Consider the following 26,874-nt stretch of genomic DNA (forward strand, 5'->3'; position numbering starts at 1 on the left):
AATAAAAATATGGAGTACCACATGAGCCTAACAGCAACAACATAAATTTATTCCTCTAAAACCCCATTGGTTTACAACTATCCTCTGACCAACATGTGACTCATGATCCACAGCAATATAGTTGACTCTTAACTGCATTCTGTGCAATTATGGATGGGCAATAAATACTGGCTTAGTCTGCAATGTCCACATATCAAATTCAGGTTGGCCTTGAGTTAAAAGCATACAATTACTGGGTTCAAAAAAATTTTAATTTGAGTAAATCTGCAGTTTTAAATTTTGTAGTTGTGAGTTTTGAGCAGGTTTATTTTTCAGTGAAACATTGAAAGAGCAACCCAAAGAACATGTTAAAAGCGAATCCTCATTAATTAACTCAAGCCCTTTCTGTTGGGCACATATACAAGTAGCTGAAAATGTGTTGCTGGAAAAGCGCAGCAGGTCAGGCAGCAACTAAGGAACAGGAGAATCGACGTTTCGGGCATCAGCCCTTCTTCAGGAAAGGGCTGATGCCCGAAACGTCGATTCTCCTGTTCCTTGGATGCTGCCTGACCTGCTGCGCTTTTCCAGCAACACATTTTCAGCTCTGATCTCCAGCATCTGCAGTCCTCACTTTCTCCACATATACAAGTAAACAACTTCTAACTAACATTGAGTGCTGGAGTTGGGAGTCTTAAGGAGTTGAAGGTAGGAAAGAGAGATGTTTGATTGTTTGTGCTGAAAAGAACACATGATTGGTGAATAACATTGGAGACTACTTTTGGTGTTTTGAGGAAAAGTAAGGTCTTCAGTTTATGTTTAAGTCTCTAGCCTTTTCTCTTTTTCTTACAAAACACTTGTTAGTTAAGAATGTTGATATTAGTATTTCTAAAAGAAAAGGAAAAATTACTATAAAGTTCAATATTGGAATCTTCAAGAGAGGGGCACTGCAGTGATTTAATCATGAACTTAAAATAGTGATGGTGGGTCTAGGTCATGTGTTGCATCTGCAGCATGTGGTAGTTGGTGGACAGCAAGGTGATCCACAACACCTACATCTGAAACAAACATTTGCAACTCAAGCAACTTTGGTTCCAAGTTGAGGAGCTGGAGTCTAAGCAGCAGATGTTGTGCTGTATCTATGATCAGGGAGGGGAGGATATTACCACTTGCTTGGGTGCAGACATATCCTTTAGGTCAAGCAGTTAAAACTTGGCCCATGATCAAGGACAGGAGGCTGTGATTGTAGGTGAGGCAGCTCTTGAGAAGCCTTTACCTCTGCATTTAAGAGGTTCTTGCAGGCTGTATGGATGACAATAAGGACTGAACAGTGAATGAGAGAACTGACGTGGGACTGTGACCAATTCAACTGGGAAGAGGAAATAGGAATGTAGTACTGCTAGGGGGCAGTGTAATGAGGGAATAGATAGAGTTCTCTGCAGTCATGAGTGTGAATCCCAAAGGCTGTGTCAATTGCCTGATGCCAGGTTTAAGGAGATCTCAGTGCTGAAGATCTTTGAATTAGGGGGTGGGATTCAGTTGTCAATATCACTGGGGGCATTGATATGACTAGACGGGGACTTTTGAACACCTGGGAACTTACTTAGGAAGCAGAAAGTCAAGGAAAAATGTCTCAGGACTACTACCTGAGCCATGTGCAAACAAGCCCAGAGTAAATAAAGTCTAGGAGATAAAAATGTGACTTAGAGATTGGTGTGGAGGAATGGATTTCTGTTCATGGAGCACTGGCACGAGCACTGGGATAGAAGGGAGCTGTTCAAATGGAATGAACTTCATTTGAATTGTGCTGGGACTAGTTTCCTGGTAAATTGAATAACCACGGCTGTAGAAAGTGCTTTAAGTTAATCAGAAGGGGAGAGGGCTTGCGAGGTAAAGATGATCCATAGGCTTAGAAAGCAAAAGGATATGGTGGCATTGTGGAGCAACTACTTTAATAATGATACTCACAGTGGGACAGGAAGGGACAGAGTATACAAGCATAAGACAACAGCAGAGACTGGATTCAAAAATGAGAATAAAAATGGCAATTACTCAAAATTAATGGCTTTTTAATTATTTGTCAGAACTCCAGCAAGATGGCAGCAAGAGTAGGACACTGCATTTAGAGCTCCTCTGCTCCACCTGTTCTTTTCTTTCTGTTTTTTGCAGTCCCTGTGCGGCGTGAGGGGAAGCGAGTCCTCGTGCAGCACAACAGACCTTGTTGCAGCCAAGTGTTGGTGAGGAGTGGACTGGAGGATGGTGCAGAGCAGGACAGTTGTTGATCAATTTAATAATGTGTATTGAGTCTGGTTATTAAATGATCTCCTTGGGAACAGTGACCAAAGGCTGACATGGAATTGTTTGCCCTATTCAGGAATTTGATTAATTTAGTTAGGGAAAGAGCCAAATGTAAATGGTGAACCATTTGTTGAACATTATGGAATTTAGCTGCAACACATCATCCAACCTGCCATTTGTGTTGTTTTTTATTAAAGTTATTAATTAATAACTCTTGTTTTCTTGCTCTTCATGCTAGAAGAATCCCCACTCTTATCTTTCATGTCTTTTTTATAACACCAGTATTAACCTTATGCCAAACGAGCATTGTGTAAGAAAAAAAAGAGAGAACAGTCTGGAGATCTAAACACAAACTGAAAAAGCCTACTTTTATAAAAGTCTAGAAATATTCAGCAATACTACTCACCAATCAACTGATCTGTTTAGGCAAAACAAACACTTCTCACTTTCCTTCCCTGAACTCCTTGAGATACTCAACTCCTTGAAATACTTTGTTGTAGATTACATTCAAGTGCTAAGCTGCACTAATTTGGCTACTTTTATATGCATCCAATACAAAGGACCTATGACAGTTAGTTCATGAGAATCCAGTTTAATTCACTTTTTAATTAAGCTGTTCCACCAATGGAACCTTTGAAAATAAACCTGCACAGAGCTCACAAGTACAGAATATAAACTCCACATTTTACTTTACTGTAATCTACAAATTATAAACTAAATTACACTAAATCAGGTCTTCAGAATCAAAGGTTCAGATACATTTTTATGCAACAAATGCATATACAGATTCCAAGGTTGAACTGAATTTACTGTCTGAATTTTACAAGCACCCCATAAAAGGGCCTATCACAATACAATGAAATGGAAAGTGCTAATGTGAATTATTTTGATGACTAGGATTTTATAACAGGCCTTAAGTGATCATTTTCATGTATTTGATTTGAATTTAATGAACTGAAAGAAAGAATGGTAAGAGTAACTTTTGGCCTAAACATATTAAGCATTTGCATATATCAGTAAAATTCATTTTAGGCCAATGGAAAATTCAGGATCTTCATAATTTGGGGAACTGGCCAATTAGGCCTCAATGATTTCTGAGCTTTCAGAACATGAAATGTGAGAGAAACTTGATAGAACTTTCCTTTTTCAGAGGGACACATGGAATTGGTTGCCATGGTTCACCATTTACATTTGGCTCTTTCCCTACCTTAATTAATCAAATTCCTGAATAGGGCAAACAATTTCATGTCAGCCTCTGGTCACTGTTCCCAAGGAGATCATTTAATAACCAGACTCATTATACATTATTAGATTGATCAACAAATGTACCAATCTGCACCAGCCTCCAGACCTCTCCTCACCAGCACTTGGCTGCTGTCATTTTGAGAAATTATCTATTGTCATTTTGAGAAATTGTCTGTTGTCATTTTGAGGAATTCAGTAGGCAGGGAAGAACCACACAAACTCAGTAATTTCTAAAGTTGCAGCTCCTGGCTACACAATTGCTAGTTTTGAATATGATTACCTAATAACAATTGCAGGCAATGGTACTAAGCTGGTCATTTCCACATTTTAAATCTTGGGCACCAGTACTTTGACAGCATCAACTGGATCATTTACAATTAATGCTGAAAAACTCTGCAGAGGCTGTAGATTGATCAAACCAGTTTATAGAGCACAGACCATTTTCTACATAACTGGCTGAGAAGTCAAATTAGACAAGCTGAGAAAAAATTATTGATGTACAGTGGAAAGAGGTGTATGTGTCAACTGGATAAGTGCAGGATGAGAAAAGGCTTTTTGATTCATCAAACCAATTCTCTTAAAATAACATTTAAATTTGGCTCTTACCCTCCCTAAATTATTAAAATTCCTAATCCGACAACCAATTTGCTATCTTTTGCTATCTTTTAAACCAAATGATCAGTTGGTAATGATGTATACCTGTTCATGTAGAGAATCTACTTATTACAGTGTCTGGTGTGTTGCAGTCTTCAGAGATAACATATGCAGAGCAGTTACAATTTGTCCATTTAAGGCCAGTCCAGATGATTAACTCAGAGTTCACATTTCACTGAGTTATTTTGCTTTGGAGAAGGAGCATGCTCCAAAAGCTAGTGCTTCCAAATAAACCTGTTAAACTTTAACTTGGTGTTGTGTGATTTTTAACTGAGTTATTTTGCTTTTATGGCAGACACTTTGCAGCTGTGTGATTAATTTGGGGACAATAGTGGAGAGCGAGCAAGAACAAAGAGTTTCTAGGGTTGTTAGATGGTACTATATGCAGACTTCTATTTGCTGTCTATCATTTGTGTTTATCTTGTTGTAGAAGGCAATAATTATGAACTGAAAGGGTTAACTAGCACCATGAGATAAGCTCTGTCCATCAAGGTATGTGAAAGGCTGTTCCCAGGGGAGCTACTTAGAGTTGTTAGAGTTCTGTACATGTTAACAAAATTCTGTGAGAATGCTTTTGTAGCTGTAATGTTAACATACTCTTGTGCTGAACCTGATTTTCTCAAGAGACAATCATGCATCTTAAATATAACATAAGTAACTATTAAGTAATATGTAACCCTATTTACTGTTTATTAAGATTGAGCCACTTCTGCCTAAGACGTCACGTGGCCATCTTCCCTCACATGGTATGACTAGCCTAAATCATTAGCACCATGAAGGTTTGGTAACAGTGATCTACCCAAAATATCCTGACAAACGCTGTTACTACATTATGGATCATCAGGAAGGCAGTTACTGACTCTGCTATTTGTTTCATCTCCAGCTAACTGCTACCACCAACACGGCATAGTTCAGTCCTTAAGTGCACGAAAGGATGTATCTCTTAAATCTAACTATAATCTATCCTAGCTGGCAAGAAATTAATTTGCAATATTTCTTTTTGAAGGTTCTTAAACTATCACTTCAGACTGAAAGTTACTGCTTTGATATGCTGCAGTATTGCCATAGTATCATAGAATGATATTGCACTAAAAGAGGCCTTTGGCCCATTCTCTCTGCACTGGCTTTTCGGCCATGCTATTCAATTACTCCTACACTCTTGCTGTTCCCTCAATGCAGCAATATTTTTCACTTCACATGTTTAACTAACTCCCTTTGAAAAGATACTATTCAATCTACCACTCTTCCAGGTATATTCCAGATCACAATAATTCACAGTTTTCCCTTGTTCATTCAATGTCAGAGCTAGCCTTTGTGCCACTCCACACATGTGCCGATGTCAGTTGCTGACAGAGCAGCTTTCTGTGAGAGGTACTAAACAGAGAGCAGGTTTCTGAGAGAGATACATTGAGCAGCTTCCTATGAAAGATACGCTACTCCTAGATTATCCTTTTTTTAAAATAATTGTGGGGCATAGTGGTAAATATGTTAGCTAGTGGCGTCCTGGTGAATGCAAAAGAAAGGCTATAACACTGGAAGAGAAACTAGATATTATAAAGCATTTTGAGCATAAGGAGAGAATATGTGATGTAGCTTGCTTAACAGGAATGAAGGAGTCTACATGATGACCCTCTATCCCTACATGAACAATATTTTTTAAATGTACTATGTTAAATTTACTTTCGTTTCATTGATGAATATGATTTATACCTTCATTCAGGCTATGCTATACTTTGCACTAGATTTTTGGGTGATTTTTGATCGTGAGTGATATTTTTTGCTGGTCTGCCCCAAAGCCCACTTTTTCCACAGGCCCCATTATTTCTATTTAGTGATTTTCTACTAAGTAAGGTTTCGCTAGAATGCAATTCCAGCGTTAGAGTTGGACCTGTGTTGCACTCAAGCTCTCAGCCAACACTTGTTGACAATAATTTTTCAAGTTTAAAAAGTGTCTTGCAGCTTTTGTATTTTTCAAATATCCAGGGCTTTGGTGAAGCTTTATTTTGAGTACTGAGTGCAGTATTGGTCTCTTTATTATTGAAAGATTAAACCTGTTGGAAGCAGTTTGGGTGAGGTTTATGAGGTTGATACTAGAAGTGCAGGTTGTCTTATAATGGAAGGTCAGACAGAATGGGCTTGTTTAGAAGAATGAGAGTGATTTGTCTGAAGTGTGTAAGATCTTAAATGATCGTGCTGAGGTAGACGTCTAAAGAATATTGCCTCTTGTAGTGAATTAAGCACTGGGCGGTCTATCAGAAATGATTGTTTTCACTTGGGAACAGAGATGAGAGCAAATCTCTTCTCTCAGAGCATTGGGCGAGTTTGGAGCTCTGCCTCAGAAGGCAATGGAGCCAGGATCATTGAATGTTTTAGGAGGTAGATATATTCTTGTTCAGCAAGAAAATTAAAGGATTCCAAGGGGTAGGTGGTAATGTGGAATTCAAAATACGAACAGATCAGCCATGATCTTATTGAATGGCACAGCAATGGCCTACCTCTTCTCCTAATTTCTGTTCCTTGATTAGGATCCCATGGTCAGAAAATGTCCCTAATTCTATAAAGCAGACTCATATCCCTGCCAAAACAGCTAATATCTTTATAACCATCTGGATCTGTCAATAAAACTGACAACTTGCAATAGGCAGTGGTGAACATAATGATTTATGAGAACAGTCAGACTGTATTAATACTATAATGATATTCCGCAGGCTACCAACATTTCTCACACATTTTTTTCCCAACTGACAACAGGCTGGACTTTGTTTTCCAAATTTTAAAGAGCAGGATATTTTAGTATATGACAGATAGACAGCTTCACAGCCATTACCTGCCATTTATTCACATTGATATCTATTTGTCTTCCTCATGCCCCCATCCCAAGGCTTCCAATCACATTCACCCACTTTACATCGTATAGAAGAAATGATTCCTCTTGTAGCAGTTGCATATGTAAAACAATAAGCTTTGAAAAGTAATATATTCATAACTTTTCATTATTTTAATCCACCCTATTTAAAAAAAAACTCCGCTCACTATAGCCCAATAAATGTATCAATCATTAGCACTGCTGCCTCACAGCACCAGGGGCCCGGGTTCGATTCCCACCTTGGGCAACTGTCTGTGTGGAGTTTGCTCATTCTCCCTGTGTCTGCATGGGTTTCCTTCCACAATCCAAAGATGTGCAGTTTAGGGGAATTGGCCAAGCTAAATTGCTCAGAGTGAAAGGTACATTAGTCAGGGGTAAATGTAGGCTGGGGGAGTGGGTCTGGGTGGGTTGCTCTTCGGAGGGTCGGTGTGGACTTGTTAGGCCGAAGGGCCTATTTTCATAGGGAATCTTAACTAATTATCTAATCTAACCTTCTAATATCTGAATGGCAAGACATGTAAGCTTCTGCATGTAAACATTGTGAAATTGGCAGCAAAGATCAGCCACTGCAGCTTTCATTTGAGCAGGCGTTTGAGTGTTTCAACAATCTAATGATTGTCTAGACTCCCAGCCAAGCCATGCTATGCATTCCTGCCTTCCCAGTAAACCTGACTTGATGAAAGTGTGTCCATGTACCTTTAAAAATACGTGGATATATGCTGAACAGGCAAGGATGTGGGAAAAAGTTAGGGAAATTACCTCCTTCAGTGCAGTAATTTCTATTATGTTTTAACATTGAATTATGAGCATAAAATTGCTTTATCAGTGAGAGTTGCTTTTGCACCAAGACTTTGACTTAAAGACCTGTGTGTATACCGTGTCGTATATACTGTTGACTTTCAGAGTATCTGTGAGTGTGATGACCTTCAAGATGTTGACTGCATTGAGAACAATCAACAATTCAATATAAATCTGCATATGTGTTGTTAAGTTCTGAAGTAATCTCATTCCATTCAAATATTTCTTTCTTTAAATTCAGACTCCTGGAACAAAGCGTCTCAACATGAAAATTATTCCAGAAAAAATCTGGTGGAGTCTGCTGACCTTTGTGCTTATAATTACCATTTATATCACCATGTGCAATTTCATAAATTTATCTCTGAAGATTTAATGCCGCAATCATCTGTAACTTATAATTTTCTCTAATTATCCTATTTTATTCAAGGGTGCTACAATGTTCTGAAAATTAAAAATAAATTTTTGGATAATGTTCTACAATTTTCCTTTTATTTTGAAGAAATGAAATTTGTTTTCAAGCAAATGCATTGCAATAACATATTCAAATAGAAAAATAAACCTCTCAATGTGCACAAAAATGTCTATACTATTTTTTCAACTAAAAGCATTAACAAAAAGGATTTTGTTGCTTGAAAAAGGCCACCAAAGGGGAAAATATAATAAAAACTCCTTGGGAGGATTTTATGGAACCGCAGAAAGCTTGAAAAGTGGCATGCTGGATGACTTAATCAGGGTGGGTTGCAAACTTCAGTTTGAGATCCAGAGATGAAGTCAGCAGCTAGTTAGCAGCATTTGGAGCCTCATATCAGCCTGTGGTGTCTTCATACTTGTAATAAGTTTGTGTGTAATGAATACTCATTTGTGTAAAACTTTTATAATTTCATCCAATATTCAAGATAAAGTCAACAACACATGAGAATATTGTGGTACCTGTTTGGCACTTGTTTGTGCATGATTCAGCTCTATGCAATTTTGTGAGATCAGTTGTTCTCTTTCTTCCCCTGTAGAGCACCAGGGAGGGGAGCAGGAGAATAACAGACTGCATAGTCCCTCTATGAGCCACAGGAGGGATTGTGGAGTTGGTGATTAGCATGGAGAGGGGTTGTGGACATGGAAGAGTCAAAGAAGAATCCAGGGGAGTACAGAATGTGGGTCAGGGACATAAGCACTGGAGGAGGGAAGGCCTAACGCCATGGATGTGGTGATGGGAGTTGGGGGATGTGAGGCCAGGGAATGTCGATGTTAATCGGAATAGTCAGTCACATCAGGAAAATAAGAAGCTTAATGGGCAGTGCCAGTAGTTATCAAAACCTAGATCCATCTCAGGATTTTGTCTGGCAGCATCCTTACAGAACTTCTTGAGCTCAAGTACATTATTTCTTTTATCCCAGCTGTGAGTGATCTTGTTTAATCTCTTTTCTAATGCACAGAGGAAAAGGCCAGGTTGAGCCTGCAAATTGCCATAGCGTGGTGAATGAAACATTGGACATTAAAATGAACATTCAATAAAAAGTACTCATTAAAGGGAAATGTCTCTTAACTCCCTGTGACCAGCAATATGTACTAAGTATGAGGCATGCTAGTATATTTAGCTCTGATTACACTAACGTCAACAAGTAATGATGATGCACATATGAAAACCAATGTTATGTAAAATATTTAGAAGTGCAATTTAGTATTTTAAAACCCCTTAAGTTTCTCATTTGTGTTTTTTTTACATTGCTATCTCAATCAATGGCAAAAGAGTGAACAGATGAGAACAGCTTAACTGTTGACTATGTTGGATTCTATCTTACTGGCTTTATCTTTTTATTCATTATCAATTTCAAATTTAAACTTCAGCTGTCTTTTATTGGAGACATCCTGAGACAATGAGTTTTAGAGTACAGAGAAATGTTCAATACAAACATATGAAATAGTTGCAGCATTTTGCCCTCTAGTCTGCTTCGCCATTTAATACAATCATGGCTGATTTGTTTGTGTTTTGAATCCACATTCATATCCACCCCCAATAGCCCTGGATTTCTCTTGAATATGTACATATCCCACGCAAACCATCCAAAGCCAAAGCTGTTACATTATGACAGTCATGTGTCCCTCTTTTCCTACTCAGGGCAATTAAAAATATTAATCCAAAGGATACCTTGAGGCATTTAATTGATCAATCACTCAGAATTGCAAAGGCTAAATGGATAACAGAGGACAGATTGATTTCCATATCCTAAATTCTCCTGTTTGGTGTGCAAGCAATTACATAGTTTATTGGTGCACTTTTGGACTAACAGTTTTGTTGTTGCTATCTCAGGTGGCGTTTCAGCCTTTTAACTTTTGAGCATACTCTATTTAGAAAACTAAAAATGTAATGGAGAAGTTTTTAACTGGTGCTCAAGAGTTGGTTGAAGTGTTACTGATGAAGGTATTCTCAGTAAGGACTGACTGACTGGATCACAAATTAACTAATTAAAAGTACTAGAAAACTTTAAAAATTTGCATTTGTAATTTTTTTTACTCGAATGAAATGCAACGCAATTAAATCTATGGAGGGACAGTTAACATCACTTCCTGTCAAATCAAATACTATCACAAAGGAAGTGAACATAAGCTTCATAATCCTTTATTTTCCATTACAGAACTCGTGTGGTTTCACCTGTAATCGATGGAATTGATTGGAAGACATTTCAATATTATCACTCTGTTGATCCTCAGCGAGGAGTTTTCAACTGGAAACTGGACTTTCATTGGGAACCAATACCAGAATATGAGCAGAAATGGCGGACATCTCCCACAATACCTGTACAGTATGTGATATGACAAGTATCTGCTTAACTGTCTGATCATATTTCAACCCCATAAGATAAAGACTAGATGGAAGGAAGTATTTAGGCATAGTCAATTATACTTAGTACAACTAAAAAGCAAAGGAGATATATAAAAATGCATATAGAAATATAAAAATAAAGTGCTTTAAATTTTCCATTAGGTAATATAGAACATAAGTATTGCTGGAAAAAATACACATTTGTTGAAGCTTCAACAATCTTGCATTCATCAATACATTTTGCAAAACTACCAACAAAAGGGAAAACCAACACTTATTTTGCATGAGAGGGGAATGCCAATTGAATGGGACAAGTGGACTCTAATTTTTAGAGAAGACACTATCGGGAATGTACCATTTAATGATAATTGATAGTAAACTGCCAGGCTCTGCTAAATTTTAAACCAAATAGTTTGACTCTGATTGGTCAAGGAATTATACTGAGACATGACCCAGTGAATGGCTGTCACCTGTTTTGAGTTGGAACAGGTGCAGTGCATTTTCTTTTTGTGTAAGACTGTGTGTATTAAGTTCACCACGCTGCAAGCCCAGCTAACAATCCTAAATTGGTTGTTAGCATATTTCCTCACACACTCAAGTTATCCAGCAAATGTTTTCCAATTGCAGAATCACATCAAATGTTGGACACTTTGCTGTTGTGAGTTTTATAAGAGTGAGCTGGATAAGTTTAGTTAGTTCCTTGCTTGTTGTAAACCGGTGGAGGGATATGGAATTTGATAAGGTCTGTCAGTCTTTGGATGTATAGCCTGCATATTTGACACCACACTGGCATTAAAATTCAAATACCACATTAGTCAATTATCTGATGGGCAGAATGTCTCTTTGACAGCTTCCCTTTAGTGGTGAACACCACTCATGTTTTTACATACTAGCTGCATCGAACAGCTACTTTCACTTATTGCTCAAACTTTTGAGATGGAGTAACCTGGAAAGGTACAGTGAGGCAGACTGAACACCTTTTATATCCAAAGATTGATTGCCTTAATGCCTTTTCTGAGTTAGTACAATACACAGTGAGAAGTGATCAGTTCAAAGTAACCATCATCCTACAGGATGGCTTTGATGTGCCTTTTTCAGAATCACATTTGGATAGTGAATGAATAACTTGGGCCTATTTACAATGTTGCTGATAAAGCCAACCTCATGGTATATGGAACTGTAGGAATCTCAATCTGGGTAGTGTCCTGTGAAGATGGGTTTCCAGCAGAAAATAATGGAGAACGCCTGATAGATTTCTTAACTGGGACATAATAGAAAAGGAGCTCAAATGATAGTTGCATTTCAAAAGTGAATTTGAGCATTGGAGGAGCTCATTACATTTCCTCAGCCAAGCTCTTCTGGTGTAGTTACAATACTAATATCTGCTGAACAATGTGGAAAAGTCTCTTGTATGTGAAAAGCCACATCCAAACTGGCCAATTACTGCACTATTAGTTTATTCTTGATCATCAGTAAAGTAATGGAAGCTGTCAGCATAACAATGTTATCACTGGTATTAACAATATTTCAAATGTGGATAAAAGAGCTGAATTCCAGAGGTGAGGTGGGAGTGACAACCCTTGAAATCAAGGCTGCATTCCACTGAGTGTGGCATCAAGGAGCCCTAGCAATACTGAAATCAATGGGAATTAGGATAAAATCCACTGATTGAAATCATACCTAGCCCATAAAAAGGTGGAAGATCAGTCATCTCAGCTCCAAAACATCTCTGCAGGAGTTCCTCAGGGTAGTGTCCTAGGCCAAACCAGCCTCAGCTGCTTCATCACTGACCTTCCCTCCATCATAAGGTCAGAAATGGAGTATTCACTGATGATTGTACAATATTCAGCACCTCTGGCAACTTCTCAGGTATTGAAACAGTCCATGATCAAATGCAACAAGGTGCTGACAATATCCAGGCTTGGGCTGATAAATAGCAAGTAACATTCATGCCACACAAAATTCCAGGCAGTGACCATTTCCAATAGCAACAATCTAACTACTGCTGCTTAACATTCAATAGTATGATCGCCACTGAAACCTCCCCACTATCAAAATCCTGGAGGTTGCCATTGACCAGAAGCTCAACTGCATTTACCGAATAAACATAGTGGCCACAAGAATAGGTCTGAGGCTAGAAAGTAGGTAGCTCCCCTCCTTACTCCTCAAAGCCTGTCCACCATCCATGAGGCATAGGTCAGGAGTGTGATGATATACGTCTCACTTGCCTTGCGGTTCCAACAATGCACAAGGGGTTTGACACCAAACTGGACGAAGCAGCCAACTTGATTGGTACCACATCCACAAACATCCATTTCCTCCACCACCTATATTTAGGAGCAGCATTGTATTATCTACAAGTTGCACTGCAGAAATTCACCAAAGATTCTGAGATAGCACATTCCAAACCGCTTCCATAGAAGAACAAGGGGAGCAGATACATGCGAACACACCTTCCAGACTAGGAAATATATCGCCACTCTTTCACTGTTGCTGGGTCAAAATGCTGGAATTCCCTCTCTAGGGTTAACCTACAGCACATGAACTGCGGCAGTTCAAGACGCAGCTCATTACCCTCTTCTCAAGGGCTTCAAGGGTGCGGCAATAAATGTTGGCAAGCCAGCGATGCCCAATTTCAACAAGTGAATAAAGAAAAATCTAAACTTTTATATACAGCTGTGGACTCAAACATAACAAATATATCATTTACATTTCTGAAGGATGCAAACATTGAAGGTAAAGTGTCATTCCATCAAAACCACACATCCCCTAGAATCCAACAGAGATTTTTGAGAATAATGGACCTGTCACTTGCCCCACTTCTCCCAAGATTCCAAGGGTAGAGTAGCAATGTCAAGTTGGAGTGGTGTCTTGCAACATGGGGTTCAGGGAGAGGGTGTCATGGAATTCAGAAGCAAGGGCAAATGGAGTGGCTGTCAGTATCCACATCTCTCCATGATTTCCATGCTCTCGGCTATGCACAGCTTAGTACAGAATAAAGGAGACCTTCGACACCTTGCACGGACTTCCTCATTACTTTTCCAAATCTTTTTGTTGACTTTCCTCTATGCCTGTTTGATGGCAATAATGTTAAAACTATGATTTTATTTAAACCAGTATCAGTTGTTCTAAATGTAAAGGAGTTTACACCCTCAACAACTTCTTCGAAAACTCGTCCTCAGCTTCAACAACTTCTCCTTTCAATCCTCCCACTTCCTTCAGATCAAAGGGGTAGCCATAGGCACCTGCATGAGCCCTGGTATGCCTGCTTGTTTGTCGGATATGTGGCACAGTCCATCTTCCACAGTTACGCTGGTACCATTCCCCATCTTTTCCTCCGCTACCTTGATTACTATATCGGCACTACTTCATGCTCTGACGAGGAGGTTGAACAGTTCATTAACTTCATGAACACCTTTCACCCTGAGCTGAAGTTCATCTGGACTATCTCAGACACCTCCCTCTCCTTCCTGGACCTCTCCATCTCCATCTCCATTTCTGGCGACCGACTCAACATGGACATCTATTTCAAACTCACCGACTCCCACATCTATCTGGACTACACCGCCTCCCACCCACCCCCCTCCTAAAAAAGCACTATTCCTTACTCCCACTTCCTCCACTGTATATGTTCCCAGGAGGATAAACTCCACTCCAGGACATCTTAGATGGCCTTGTATTTTAAGGTCAGCAATTACCCCTCCCACATGGTCAACAATACCTTCCAACGCATCTCCTCCACTTCCTCTCCACTTTCTTCCCTTGAACCCCATCCTTCCCAATCGTAACAAGGTTAAACCACACCACCCCTTCCCCCTGGCAAAACACCCCAATCCGGGGTCCTCACCTTCCACCCCACTAATCTCTGGATACAGCACATTATCCTCTGCCATTTCTGCCACCTATAATCAGACCCCACCACCAGAGATATATTTCCCTCCTCACCCCATCCACAGCAAAGATTCCCTCCATGACACCCTCATTAGGTTTACGCCCCCACGCTCCACTCTCGACACCCTCCCTTGCAGCCGCAAGAAGTGTGAGATTAAAACTCCCAAGCTCCCACACTTTCCCCCTCACCTCAGTCCAAGGCCCCAAGGGATTCTTCCACATCCGGCAGAGATGTTCCTGCACATCCAAACATCTCACCTACTGTGTCCATTGCTCTTGATGTGGCCTTCTCTACAATGGGGATACTGGACGCCAACTCAGGGAATGTTTCATGGAACATCTTGGTATACATGCAGTAAACTCTACTGCCCTGTGGCCAACCACTTCAACTCCCCCCCCCTCCTCCCCCAAGTCCTGTTCCTCCTCCACCACCAAATTCTATCCACCAAACGCCTAGAGGAAGAACGCCTCATCTTGTACCTTGGGACTTTCCAACTACACAGCATCAATGTCAATTTCACCAGTTTCCTTATCTCCCCTCCTCCTACCTCATCCCAGATCCGACCCTCCAACTTGGCACCACCCTTTGGAACTGTCCTACCTGTCCATCTTCCTTCCACCTTCACTATCGCCCCCACTTGCATCTACCTATCATCTTCTCAGTTATCTTCTCCCCATCCCCACCCCTACCCTCCTATTTATTTTTCAACCCCCTTCTCCCCCCCAATATTCCTGATGAAGGGCTTATGCCCGAAACATCAATTCTTGTGCACTTCGGATGCTGCCTGACCTGCTGCGCTTTTCCAGGCCACACTTTTCGACACAAAATAAAGTTAGGTTATCTGTCAGAAATCAGAAAATGCTTAAAATACTCAGCAAGTCTGTCATTATCTGAAGAGATAGGACCACAGGTACATTTTCAGGTCGGTGACATTTCATCAGAACTGTGAGAGATTGGAAAGGTAATATGCCTTGAATAAGTGAAACCAAACGTGATAGGAGGACAAACAAAAGGGAAGATCTGTTTTACAACAAGGATAAAAGTGAGAAATGAGAGGTATAAAATCTGCAAAGAGAGGCAAAACAAAAGGAGCTAAAACTTGAAATGTAGAAGTATTATACTCAAAATTGCATGCAGAATGTTGTAAAATGCCCAAGTAAATGGTAGGGTGCTATTCCTCAAGTTTGTGGTGAACTATATTGGAACAACTTTAGCAGACCAAGGAAGATCAGACTGGGATCAGGAGAAGAATTAAACTGAAAAGCAACAGGATGTTTGGGATCGTGTTTGTAGACAGAATACATAAAGCAGTCACCCGGATTGTGTTTGGTCTCCTCCCAGTGTGCCTGATTGTGAGTGGCACATACTAAATTCACTTATTTGGAATTTATGGAAAGTTTCTTGCATAACTGAGGAATCATAATCCTGACAGCACTAGTAAGTGTATCAAAAATAAGCTTATCCCGACAGCTGAAATAGTTCAGGTTGTCTCTGTTCAGCATCTTCTGAATTCACAGTTCCAAGCTACTTTGTCTCTATGCTTCAGGATGTAAAAACATTTTCTGGTGCAATAGAATACTGTTAAACTGGGACTGAGGCAAATTAATAAGACAGAGTAAAAGGAGAGTTGCTCCGAATCTGGTTGTTTTGTCCCTAGTTTACTGGTGAAAGTAGATGATGAAGAGTCATATTGGCAACAGTGTTCTATAGGTTGAAAATAGGTTGAAGAATGTACAGGAAAGTCATTTTTGGTGGTTTCTGCTATTCCTAATCATTATTTATCTCAAATCCACTTGGTAATTGCCCTTGTTTCAGGAGTCCAGCTGTATCCGGTGGAGTGCTAGCAATGAATCGGCATTATTTCCAAAATGTTGGTGCCTATGATCCTGGAATGTTGATGTGGGGAACAGAAAATGTGGAACTGTCTCTCCGGGTAAGGTTAAAAACCTCAAATCTGAGGCCAACTGGTGTTTAGTCCTAAATACATTGTTCTATGAATGACAATATAATACTGGAATTCTAAAAGACTTCATTTTCTGAAAATGAAGACTTCTTTCTTTTTCTGAAAAGAAATTGTATTTTTCTTTGGTATTTTCATGTGATAGGTAATGACTCACATACACTGAAACAAAGGGATATGGAGGATTGACTACAACAGCAAGTAACACAAGGATATTCCTCAGATTTCAATCATCAACAAGCAACATGTAGCTTAGTTAGCTGACATTTTTAATATCAAGCTCTCACTTGTAACCAGAGCACCTTCAGCAATCATTTCCTGATTAAATCCACAGAACTACATCTGTTACCCCTCAATGAATTGTCCTTGGATGCTACCATTGCATTCACCAGCCCCTTCCTTATCCACATGCAGTCTCACAAGGTCACCATACAAAGGCAAGGACAGCCATTTTAACACCCTGACAAGGAGAGACCAGGCCATGAAAGAGCAGAAGTTAAAATGGGGTTTAGGAATTACCCAGTTTTCTTTCATCAAAATTTTAAATTGCAGATGGCAAGGACACACATCAAGTTGCATAATCCTCCATAAATATCAGCTCTTTAGACTTTGACTATGTCATATTAACCTGAGCAGGACAACCTGCTGGGTCCTGGTTCTGGATGGAAGAATAGGTCCAGGAAGAGAAATATTGAATTCTCTCAGCTACTGTAGGCTCTCTTTCCTCCAAGCTTCTCTCCATTCTTTACCAAAGCATAGTTTCCAATTGAATCCTTTTCTTTTCTCCCTGCCATTTCCATTCATTTTATTCTTTCTCTTCCCTTCACATTATTCATTCCTTAAACTGCTCAGTTCAGTAAGAACAGAGAAGATAGTAAAAAGGGTGTGGAAAGGTGTGGCATTGTTAATCAAGGACAGTATTACGGTGGCAGAAAGGACAATTGAGGACTCGCCTACTGAGGTGTTGTGGGCTGGGGTTAGAAACAGGAAAGGAGAGGTTGGGAGTTTTCTATAGACCTCCGAATATTTTCAGAGATTTAGAGGAAAGGATAGCAAAGATGATTCCTGATTGGAGTGAGAGTGACAGAGTAGTTGTTACGGGGGCTTTAACTTTCCAAATGTTGTCCAGTGTGTGTAGGAGGGTTTCCTGAAACAGTATATAGACAGGCCAATAAGAGGCAAGACAACAATGGATTTGGTATTAGGTAATGAACCCGGCTAGGTGTTAGACTTGGAGGGAGATGAGCACTTTGGTGATAGTGACGACAATTTGGTTATGTTTATTTCAGCGATAGAAAGGAATAGGTATATACCTTTCAGGGCAAGAGTTATATCTTCGGGGAAAGGCAGTTATTATGCGATTAAGCAAGATTTAGGATGCATAGGATGGGGAAGAAAATTGCAAGGAATGGGTACAAGTGAAATGTGGAGCTTATTCAAGGAACAGCTACTACGCGTCCTTGATATGTATGTACCTGTCAGGCAGGAAGGAAGTTGTCAATTGGGGGAGCTGTGGTTTATGAGAGACATTGAAGCTCTTGTCAAGAGGTGAAGAAGGCTTATGTTAGGATGAGAAGTAAACGCTCAGTTAGGGCGCCTGAGAATTACAAGTTAACCAGGAAAGACTTAAAGAAAGAACTAAGAAGAGCCAGGAGGGGACATGAGAAGATGTTAACAGATAGGAACAAGGACAACCCTAAGGCTTTCTATAGGTATATCAGGAATGAAAGAATGACTAGAGTAAGATTAGGGCCCATCAAGGATAGTCGTGGGAGGTTGTGCGTGGAATCAGAGGAGATATGGGAAGTGCTAAATGAACGTTTTTCATCAGTTTTCTCAGTCAAAAAAGATAATGTTAGCAAGGAGACTACTGAGGTACAGGCTACTAGACTAGACGGGATTGAGGTTCACAAGGAGGAGGTGTTAGCAATTCATGAAAGTGTGAAAATACATAAGTCTCCTGGGCAGGATGGAATTTATCCTAGGATTCTCTGGGAAGCCAGAGAGGAGATTGCAGATCCTTTGGTTTTGATCTTTATGTCGTCGTTGTCTACAAGAATAGTACTAGAAGACTGGAGATGAGCAAATGTTGTTCTCTTGTTCAAGAAGAGGAGTAGAGATAACCCTGGTAGTTATAGACCAGTGATCCTTACTTTGTTTGTGAGTAAAGTGTTAGAAAGGGTTATAAGAGATAGGATTTATAATCATCTAGAAAGGAATAAGTTGATGAGGGATGGTCAACATGGTTTTCTGAAGGGTAGGTTGTGCCTCACAAACCTTATTAAGTTCTTTGAGAAAGTGAGCAAACAGGTGGATGAGGGTAAAGCAATTGATGTGGTGTATATGGATTTCAATAAGGCATTTGATAAGGTTCCCCATGGTAGGCTATTGCACAAAATACAGAGGCATGGGATTGAGGGTGATATAGTGATTTAGATCAGAAATTGGCTGAAAGAAGACATAGGATGGTGGCTAATGGGAAATGTTCATCCTGGAGTTCAGTTACTAGTGGCGTACTACAAGGATCTGTTCAATCACAGTTGGAAATCTCCAAAACAAATTGAACACCTAGAAGTAATAAATGACAGATCTGAATTTCCTCAATGGAGATAGGACTGATTTCCAGGAGCAGATCCACTGATGTGGATTCAATCACATCGCCTTTTGCTGGTTAATTTTAATTTAAAAGATGTTGTGACCTCAGTGATTGCATTGGGAATTTTCTACTTCAATTAATCCCAATGGAGTCCTAATACATTTTACTGTCATTAAATTATTTCCTCTTGTCATTCTGTGTTAATGGTTTAAGAAACATAATGAGAACATTTGGAAGTACTTATTTTGATTTTGTATTGCAGTGAGAAATGGGTTATAGCAAAAGAAAACAGTGGGTTTTGCATCTCTTCTGATATTCCAATTGATTTAAATAGAAATACATGTCAGGAGAAATGTCCTAAACTTAGTAATGAAACTAAAAGCGAATTTGCTACCATAAGCTTACAGTATTGCATAAAATCAAAATCAGTTCCCTTGTCAAAACGACATTGACAAGTTGCTGGAGTGAATGGATAAGTGGCAGATGAGGTTCTGTGCAGAGAAGTGTGAGGTAATGCATTTTGGTCCAAAGAACATTAAAAGACAATATAAATAGGAGATACAATCTTAAAGGGAGTGCAGGAGTAGAGAGATCTAGTATATGTGTGCATAGATCTTTGAAAATGGCAGGGCAGATGGAAAAAGCAATTAATAAAACCAGTATTCCTTTTTTTTTATCGGGGCATAGAGGACAAAAGCATGGAGGTGACGTTGAACTTGTGCAAGATATTTGTTAGACCTCAGCTGGAGTATTGTGTACCGTTATAGGCGTCAGATCATAGGAAAGGTATGAATGCATTGGACAGAGTGCAGATATAATTTACAGGAATGGTCCCGGGATGAGGCATTTCAGTTATAAGGATAAATTGAAGAAGGTGGGACTGCTCTGTTCTGAGAGGAAAAGGCTGAGAGGAGATTTGGTATAGGCTTTCAAAATCATGAGAAGGCTGAATACAGTATACAGGGAGAAGCTGTTCCTGCTCATAAAACAAAAAGAATGAGAGGGCATGGATTAAAATAATGTGCAAATAAAGCAAGCATGTGAGAAAACAAAACCTTTTCACATAGCAAGTAGTTAAGGTATGAAATGTACTGCATGGAAATGTGATGGATGCAGGTTCAAATGAACCATTCAAGAAGGCATTGGGTGGTTATTTGGATAGAAGTGGTGTGTGGGATGTGGGGGAAGGGTAGGAGATAGGCATTAGGGAAAATAACAGGTATGGACACAATGGGCTGAATGGCCTGCTTCTGCACTATAACGATTCTGTGATTCTATTCAGCAATGTTACTCTAATTATAAAAGTGCTCAAAAATAAGTGAGTGCCTCAGAGGTTTTAGTAGAGAATTTTAACATTCTGAAGGGTTTCCATTGGATCGTTAGGGAAAGATTATTTTGTCAGATTTAGAGGTTTATGACATGGAGCCAGAAGAGAAAAGTGGAGAAAATGTGGTGATAGTAGAAAAATAACCCTCGCAAATTGGACTGGTTTATTAACTAACCTATGTACATTGTGAATTGAGAGTGAAACAATCCAGGCTGTGATGGGGTCATGGTTCAGTTTTTTGATGAAGCTAAAATAGAACTAAATATTTGGCATATGTTGTAAAAAGAGAATTCTCCTTTAGTGGATTTTATTGATACTTTACCTAAGTTCATTAGAATCAGCGAGACAAATGGTTTGGCATGACATTCAAAACAATTTCTGGTTTCTTTCATGATTCAGTTCTGAGCAGGGGTTGGTTGAACTGAGGCAGATTTAATTATAATGCAGTTGCTTAAGTTGTACCTTGCCTGCTTATGTCAGCTGTGAGTGTCATGATCCCACACAATTTCTGGTAAGTGGTTCATTCTACATTATTTCAGATGATTCCGTTCCTCAGGAAACAAATCTATGGATTTTTAGGTCCTCAGACAGATAAATCTGCCTGTAAGCTTCAATGCCTCCCAGTTATAACCACATTATGTGATCTGGTCAGTGTTGCTACCAATAATAACTGGAAAGCATTGCACTCACTATTATGATGTAAAGTGGTGTCATATATACTCAAGAAAGAAGTTGCTTCCTTGAAAGTTCTCTTGTAGTGGCTGAACTAAATATTAATGATTGATTCTAGTTATTACATAAGGAAAACCTCCCATTCTCACAATGAATCTATTCAATCATGTCAGCTTTTCATCTCGTATAAGCAAATGCTTTTTGTTCACTTTGTGATATGCTTTCTCATCCTGGTCATTGCATTTTCATGTTTCTCAATTCACATTTAAATGCAAGATAGGGCTTTGTTTTCTTTTCAATTATACATTTTAGGAATTTCAGAGGGATTTGTCATATTTCTGCAGATATGAAACACATAGGGCTTTTTTTCGTTTGAAACTGACAGCGTGAATTTTCCAAGTCCTCAAGTGTAAAGACATAGAGAAAAAAATTGCAGGCACATACTATTCTTGTATGCAATGGAAGTTGATTTGGAAAATTTTGTAGTGAAACTTATTAGAAGACATCAAGTATGCTCATATTTAAAATAAAGCAGAAAATGGTTCCAGGCAGTATAGATGGACATATTAATATATATGTAGAAAATAGCTACTTTGGGCCCAGTGGTATTGTGCAGGCAAATTTAGTTGCAAGTATCATGTGATATTTCCTGTACATAATCCGCCCTTATCAGAAAGATACCCTTTTAAGACCATCACAGTAATGCGTTGCCAGCAAGAGCCAGAAGGCATAAACATGTGGCTCTTTTCTCCGGAAAAGAGATGACTGAGAGATGACCCAATACATACTCTTATATTTCTGAGAAGTTCGATATGTTAGAATAGAGATGTTCCCACTTGTGGAGTCCAAAACTAAATGCCTGTAAAATATATCTAAAATAATCTGTAATGAATTCATTAAACTATTGAGAAGTTACCTTCTAGCTCAGGATGTTAAAAGTCTGGAACTCACGTACCACATAGAATGGTTGAGCACCAAGTTACATTAAAGGGAAAATTGTTAAAAACCTAAGGGATAAAGGAAGGGAAAAACATGTTGATATGGTGAAATAAAGTAAGGTGAACGGAAACTGGCATGAATTTTAAACAGCGATAAAGGCCTGTGGAGCTGTAAATTCAATTATCAGCCCTTTGGTTTCTTTTTTCCACTCAGCAGATTCTTTCAGCACTTCAATTATGTATAATAATGACTTTATTCATGATGAACTCTTTATCTACTTTCTGCATTTTCAAGAGGTGAAACATGGGAATATGATTAATCCCTTTTGCCTGTTTTAAATTCATTATAACAACTCATTTTTGTCTATCCGCAATCTCATTATTGACATGATACCAGAGAGTGACCTATGAATAACTCATCTTGTTTCTGTATTGCCCAATGAGACAGAACTTATAGCAGCTGAGAACAGGCAGTCCCACTCAGCCTCACCCAACTCAGTAGACTCTGCAAAAGAGCCAATAGAATACTTGTTCTGAACAAAACCCCACCTAACTGTTACCTAAGTGAACAAAGTATTAGTTTTCACATGTATATTGATAATATCCAGCTCTACCCCATCACTACCTATCTCTAATTGTCCACTGCTGCTAAATTACCAGATTACTGTCTGACCCTCATACTGGGTAAGCAGAAATTCCCTCTAACTTTTTTAATTATTCACTGTGTGAGACACGAGTGTCACCGGATGGGCCAGCATTTATTTCCTATCCCTAGTTCCCTTTGGGAAGGTCGTGGTGGGCTACTGGGATGCAGGGAAGATTGAAGCCATTGCTTTTGGTCCATGGTCCAAATTCTGTTCCTTAGCTGTGTCAGCTCTATCTATCTCTACAGCAACGATCTAAGATTAAAACAGCTTGTTCACAACCTTGGAGCCACAACTGATCCCAAGATGGGCTTCCAACTTCATATGCATGTGGTCCCTAAGATCACCTATTTGTAACATTAGATTCCCTACAGTGTGGCCCAACAAGTCCACATGGACCCTCCAAAGAGCAATCCACCCTGACTCATTTTCCTCTCACTAATGCATCTAAGACTATAGGCAATTTAGCCTGGCCAATTGACCTGGCCTGCACAACTTTGGACTCTGGGAGGAAACCCACACAAAGAAAGTGCAAACTCCACACAGACAGTCACCCAAGGCTGGGATTGAACCTGGGTCCCTGGCGCTGTGAGGCAGCAGTGCTAACTACTAAGCCACCATTCTGTCCTAATGTTGATTAATCCCTTTTGTCTGTTTTTATTCTGTCACTCCCTATCTCTGTGTTCTCAATGAGCTGCAAAACTCTTCACAGTATCCTGCACTTTTCTAATTCTGGCTTCTGATGCATCCCCAATTTTAATTGCTGCATCATTAGTGACTGAGCATTCAGTACTTTGGACCCCAACCTGTGGAATTCCCTCCCTTTATCTCTTTGCCTTACTCTCCTCTTTTAAATGTCTTCTTAAAACCTACCTCTTTGGCCAGGCATTTGGTTGACTGATGTGGATTGCTGTCATAGTACACTTTATAATGCTTCTAGGAATACATTAAAGATGCTGTAAAAATGTAAGGTGTTGCTGTTTCTGTATCATGTGATGTGGTACTGGTCCATTAAGGTCAAGGAGAACCTGTTCAGTGCTACCTTAACTATTTCAGCTGAGCTGTTACTATATGTTCTAGAATTAAAATTAGCTCCGCTGGGAAATAACACCGATTATGGTCACTGAGCATTCTAGCTGACCTTTACTAGCAGAGGTTATGTTCTGCTTGCTCTGGTGAAAGGAAAGGATCCAAATTTTATGTGAAAAACAGTGAGGTCTGCCTTGATTGGTCTAGTGCAAACAGGTAATCAGTAGCCTGATACAAAAGAAAAAGTACAAATAGAATGGGCCTTCAGTTTGCAAATGCCCATTTTGTGCTACAACAAACATAGAAACATTTTTTTGAAAAGCAGGAACAGACCATTTGGCTCCTTGAGACTGCTACACTTTTCAATATGATCATGGCTGATAATTTAACTCACCACCTGGTTCCTGCTTTCTCCTCAAACCTTTTCATCCCTTTAACCCATAGGAACTACACTAACTCCTCCTTGAAAATATTCAATGTTATGGTCTCAACCATTTTCCGTGGCAGCGAAATCCACGGGCCCACTACCTTCAGCATGAAGACATTTCTCCTTGTATCAGTTCTAAATGATCTATCCTATATCCTTAAACTAGGACTCTGGTTCTGGACTTCCCCACCATTGGGAATATCCTTTCTGTGTTTACCCTGTCTAGTCCTGTTAGAATTATATAGGTTTCTATGCAATCTCCCCTTATTCTTCTAAACTCCAGTGAATGTAGTCCTAGCTGATCCAATCACTCTTCATATATCAGACCTGCCATCCCAGGAATCAATCTACTAGATGTTTGTTGCTCTCCCTCCCTAGATAGAACATTCCTTCCTCAGATAGCTAGACAGAATACTCCAGGTGTGATCTCACCAAGGCCTGCACAGTTGCAGCAAGACATGCCTGCTCCTGTACTCAAATCCTCTCACAGTGAAGGTCAACATACTGTTAGGCTTCTTCACCACCCTGCTCCAAACATAAGTTACATCTCAGGGTGCATTCAAGGAAAATCATTGTGACTTATTAGAGTATAAGCACAGCAGCAACACAAGAGTTAGAGGTAATTGGATTAGGGCATGTATTAATGAGTAAAGCACAAGGTCTTACTCTCTTTTGCCTGATCTAGAGCTCACCTTGGTCAATGAGTGCCAGAACTCAGGACCAGTAGTTACACTGTGAACATAGTTTCTAAGTATCGGCACGGTGGCACAGTGGTTAGCACTGCTGCCTCACAGCGTCGGAGACCCGGGTTCAATTCCCGCCTCAGGCGACTGACTGTGTGGAGTTTGCACGTTCTCCCCGTGTCTGCGTGGGTTTCCTCCGGGTGCTCCGGTTTCCTCCCACAGTCGTAAAGATGTGCAGGTCAGGTGAATTGGCCATGCTAAATTGCCCGTAGTGTTAGGTAAGGGGTATTTGTAGATGTACATGTACATGTAGGGGTATGGGTGTGTTACGCTTCGGCGGGGCGGTGTGGACTTGTTGGGCCGAAGGGCCTGTTTCCACACTGTAAGTAATCACTACATCATAAATTCAGATTATACTAGGTAATCTCTAAAGGGTTAGTAATAGTTTTTTATTTTCCATCACGTAGTTTCCAAACTAAAAGGTTCTGCTAAACACTGAAACAAGTTTTGCAGCTTTCTTTTGGTTGGGCATACTAATGATACTGAACTGATACAATCTTAATGGAATTTATGTGGATCAAATTGCTGTGTTTTGGAATATAATGTAAATGGATTAAGTTTCAACAAAAATCCCCTAACTCTTTCTGATCCAGCAGTTTCATGTTTATTTTCGATGCTACTTGTTCTAACAGGTCTGGCTCTGTGGTGGTTCAGTAGAAGTTCTGCCCTGCTCCAGAGTTGGTCATGTGTACAGGAAAAGTGTCCCATATTCCCCACCATATGAAGAGATTGTGGTAAAAAACAAAGTCCGTGTAGCAGAGGTTTGGCTGGATTCCTTCAAAGAGATTTTCTACAAGCAAGACATGCCTTCATATCTGCTCAGTAAGGTCAGGGAGTAATGTTTGTGTTGTTCATTTTAAAGTACAGGTGATTGAATATTTCCCGAGAGTGTGCACATTTGATTCTAGAAATTGCTCCACACAGCTCCTAGATTCCTGGCCTTGCTTTTTCCAGAGCTTTAACATCGTTCTTCAATTTCCTCACATTAAAACGGTATAAATATATGTCTTTTAAAGAAAATAGTCACATTTTATTCACTAATAAGTGAGTATTCAATGATGATTAATTCATTTCAAAGAAGGAAAAGCCAAAATCCAGTGCAGAAACTGTGAAATTAGAACTTTCAGTCAGACAATTAAAATGAATCAGGCATTGATCTTCAGCGAAAAGCCTGATGAATACTGAGTGGAGACTCAAAGATTGTTTTAAAAGCATGAGGATCTTACTGTCTTTAATATTATTTGCCTTTATCAAATTTTTCTTTCCATTATTTTAAGGATTTCATTGGTCTTTTCATTTTTAAATAGAGTGACTTCAACTTATACGTCTTGTGCTTGTGAATTCTTTCCAAAATTACCTTTCTACCTCACTCTGTTAAAATCCCCCTTAAAACCTATCTCTTTAACCAAAGTCATTATGACACTTAATATTTTCTCTTTTGGTTTGCGCACAAACTTACGTTACATTTCTATGAAATATGTTGATTTTTTAAATTCTATTAAAGATAAAATAGAAATGCACATTTTTGCTGATTTTAGTCAGAGGCAGATACTTACTTTTCGATTCTCCTGAACCTATAACATATGGAGATAAAGATCCTTTTTTGTTAAGTCGAAGAGACTATTGTACCTTCATCTAACAGGTTGTAAATAACATAATTAAATCTTTTAGTATATTTTACTTTGTTTATTGTGTTTCCAATTGATTATGCCACATATAAGGGACTATAAATACTTTAAATACTCAAAAATTACTAATGTTATCATAAGAATGCTCAAGTACATGTATCAAATTCCCCTCAATGAGACATTAATTTTTTGAAATAAATGTGGGATGTGTATAATGAGGTAGGCTGAAGTGATGATACAATTTTACATTTCACACACACTTTTTACTGTTAACTCTGAATTATGGTGAATATTGCCTTATAAAGGAAATTTATTGTCTGTCAACATGTAGCATCTGTGTAATGTAAAGAAGTAATGTTACCA

The 26,874-nt window shown here is 39.3% G+C and overlaps 1 protein-coding gene across 2 annotated transcripts in view; it reads left to right on the top strand.

Moving 5' to 3' along the window:
• Positions 1 to 26,874, top strand: part of LOC140480609 (polypeptide N-acetylgalactosaminyltransferase 15-like) — a 75,674-nt gene that overhangs the window by 40,947 nt on the left and 7,853 nt on the right. For both annotated transcript variants that reach the window (XM_072575705.1, XM_072575704.1), the window contains exons 4-6: positions 10,468 to 10,635; positions 16,363 to 16,480; positions 25,516 to 25,710. In XM_072575705.1, coding sequence (XP_072431806.1) covers positions 10,468 to 10,635; positions 16,363 to 16,480; positions 25,516 to 25,710 — 481 coding nt within the window. The remainder of the gene's footprint in view (positions 1 to 10,467; positions 10,636 to 16,362; positions 16,481 to 25,515; positions 25,711 to 26,874) is intronic.

The sequence above is a fragment of the Chiloscyllium punctatum genome, chromosome 8, assembly GCF_047496795.1.
Source record: "Chiloscyllium punctatum isolate Juve2018m chromosome 8, sChiPun1.3, whole genome shotgun sequence".
Classification (NCBI taxonomy): domain Eukaryota; kingdom Metazoa; phylum Chordata; class Chondrichthyes; order Orectolobiformes; family Hemiscylliidae; genus Chiloscyllium; species Chiloscyllium punctatum.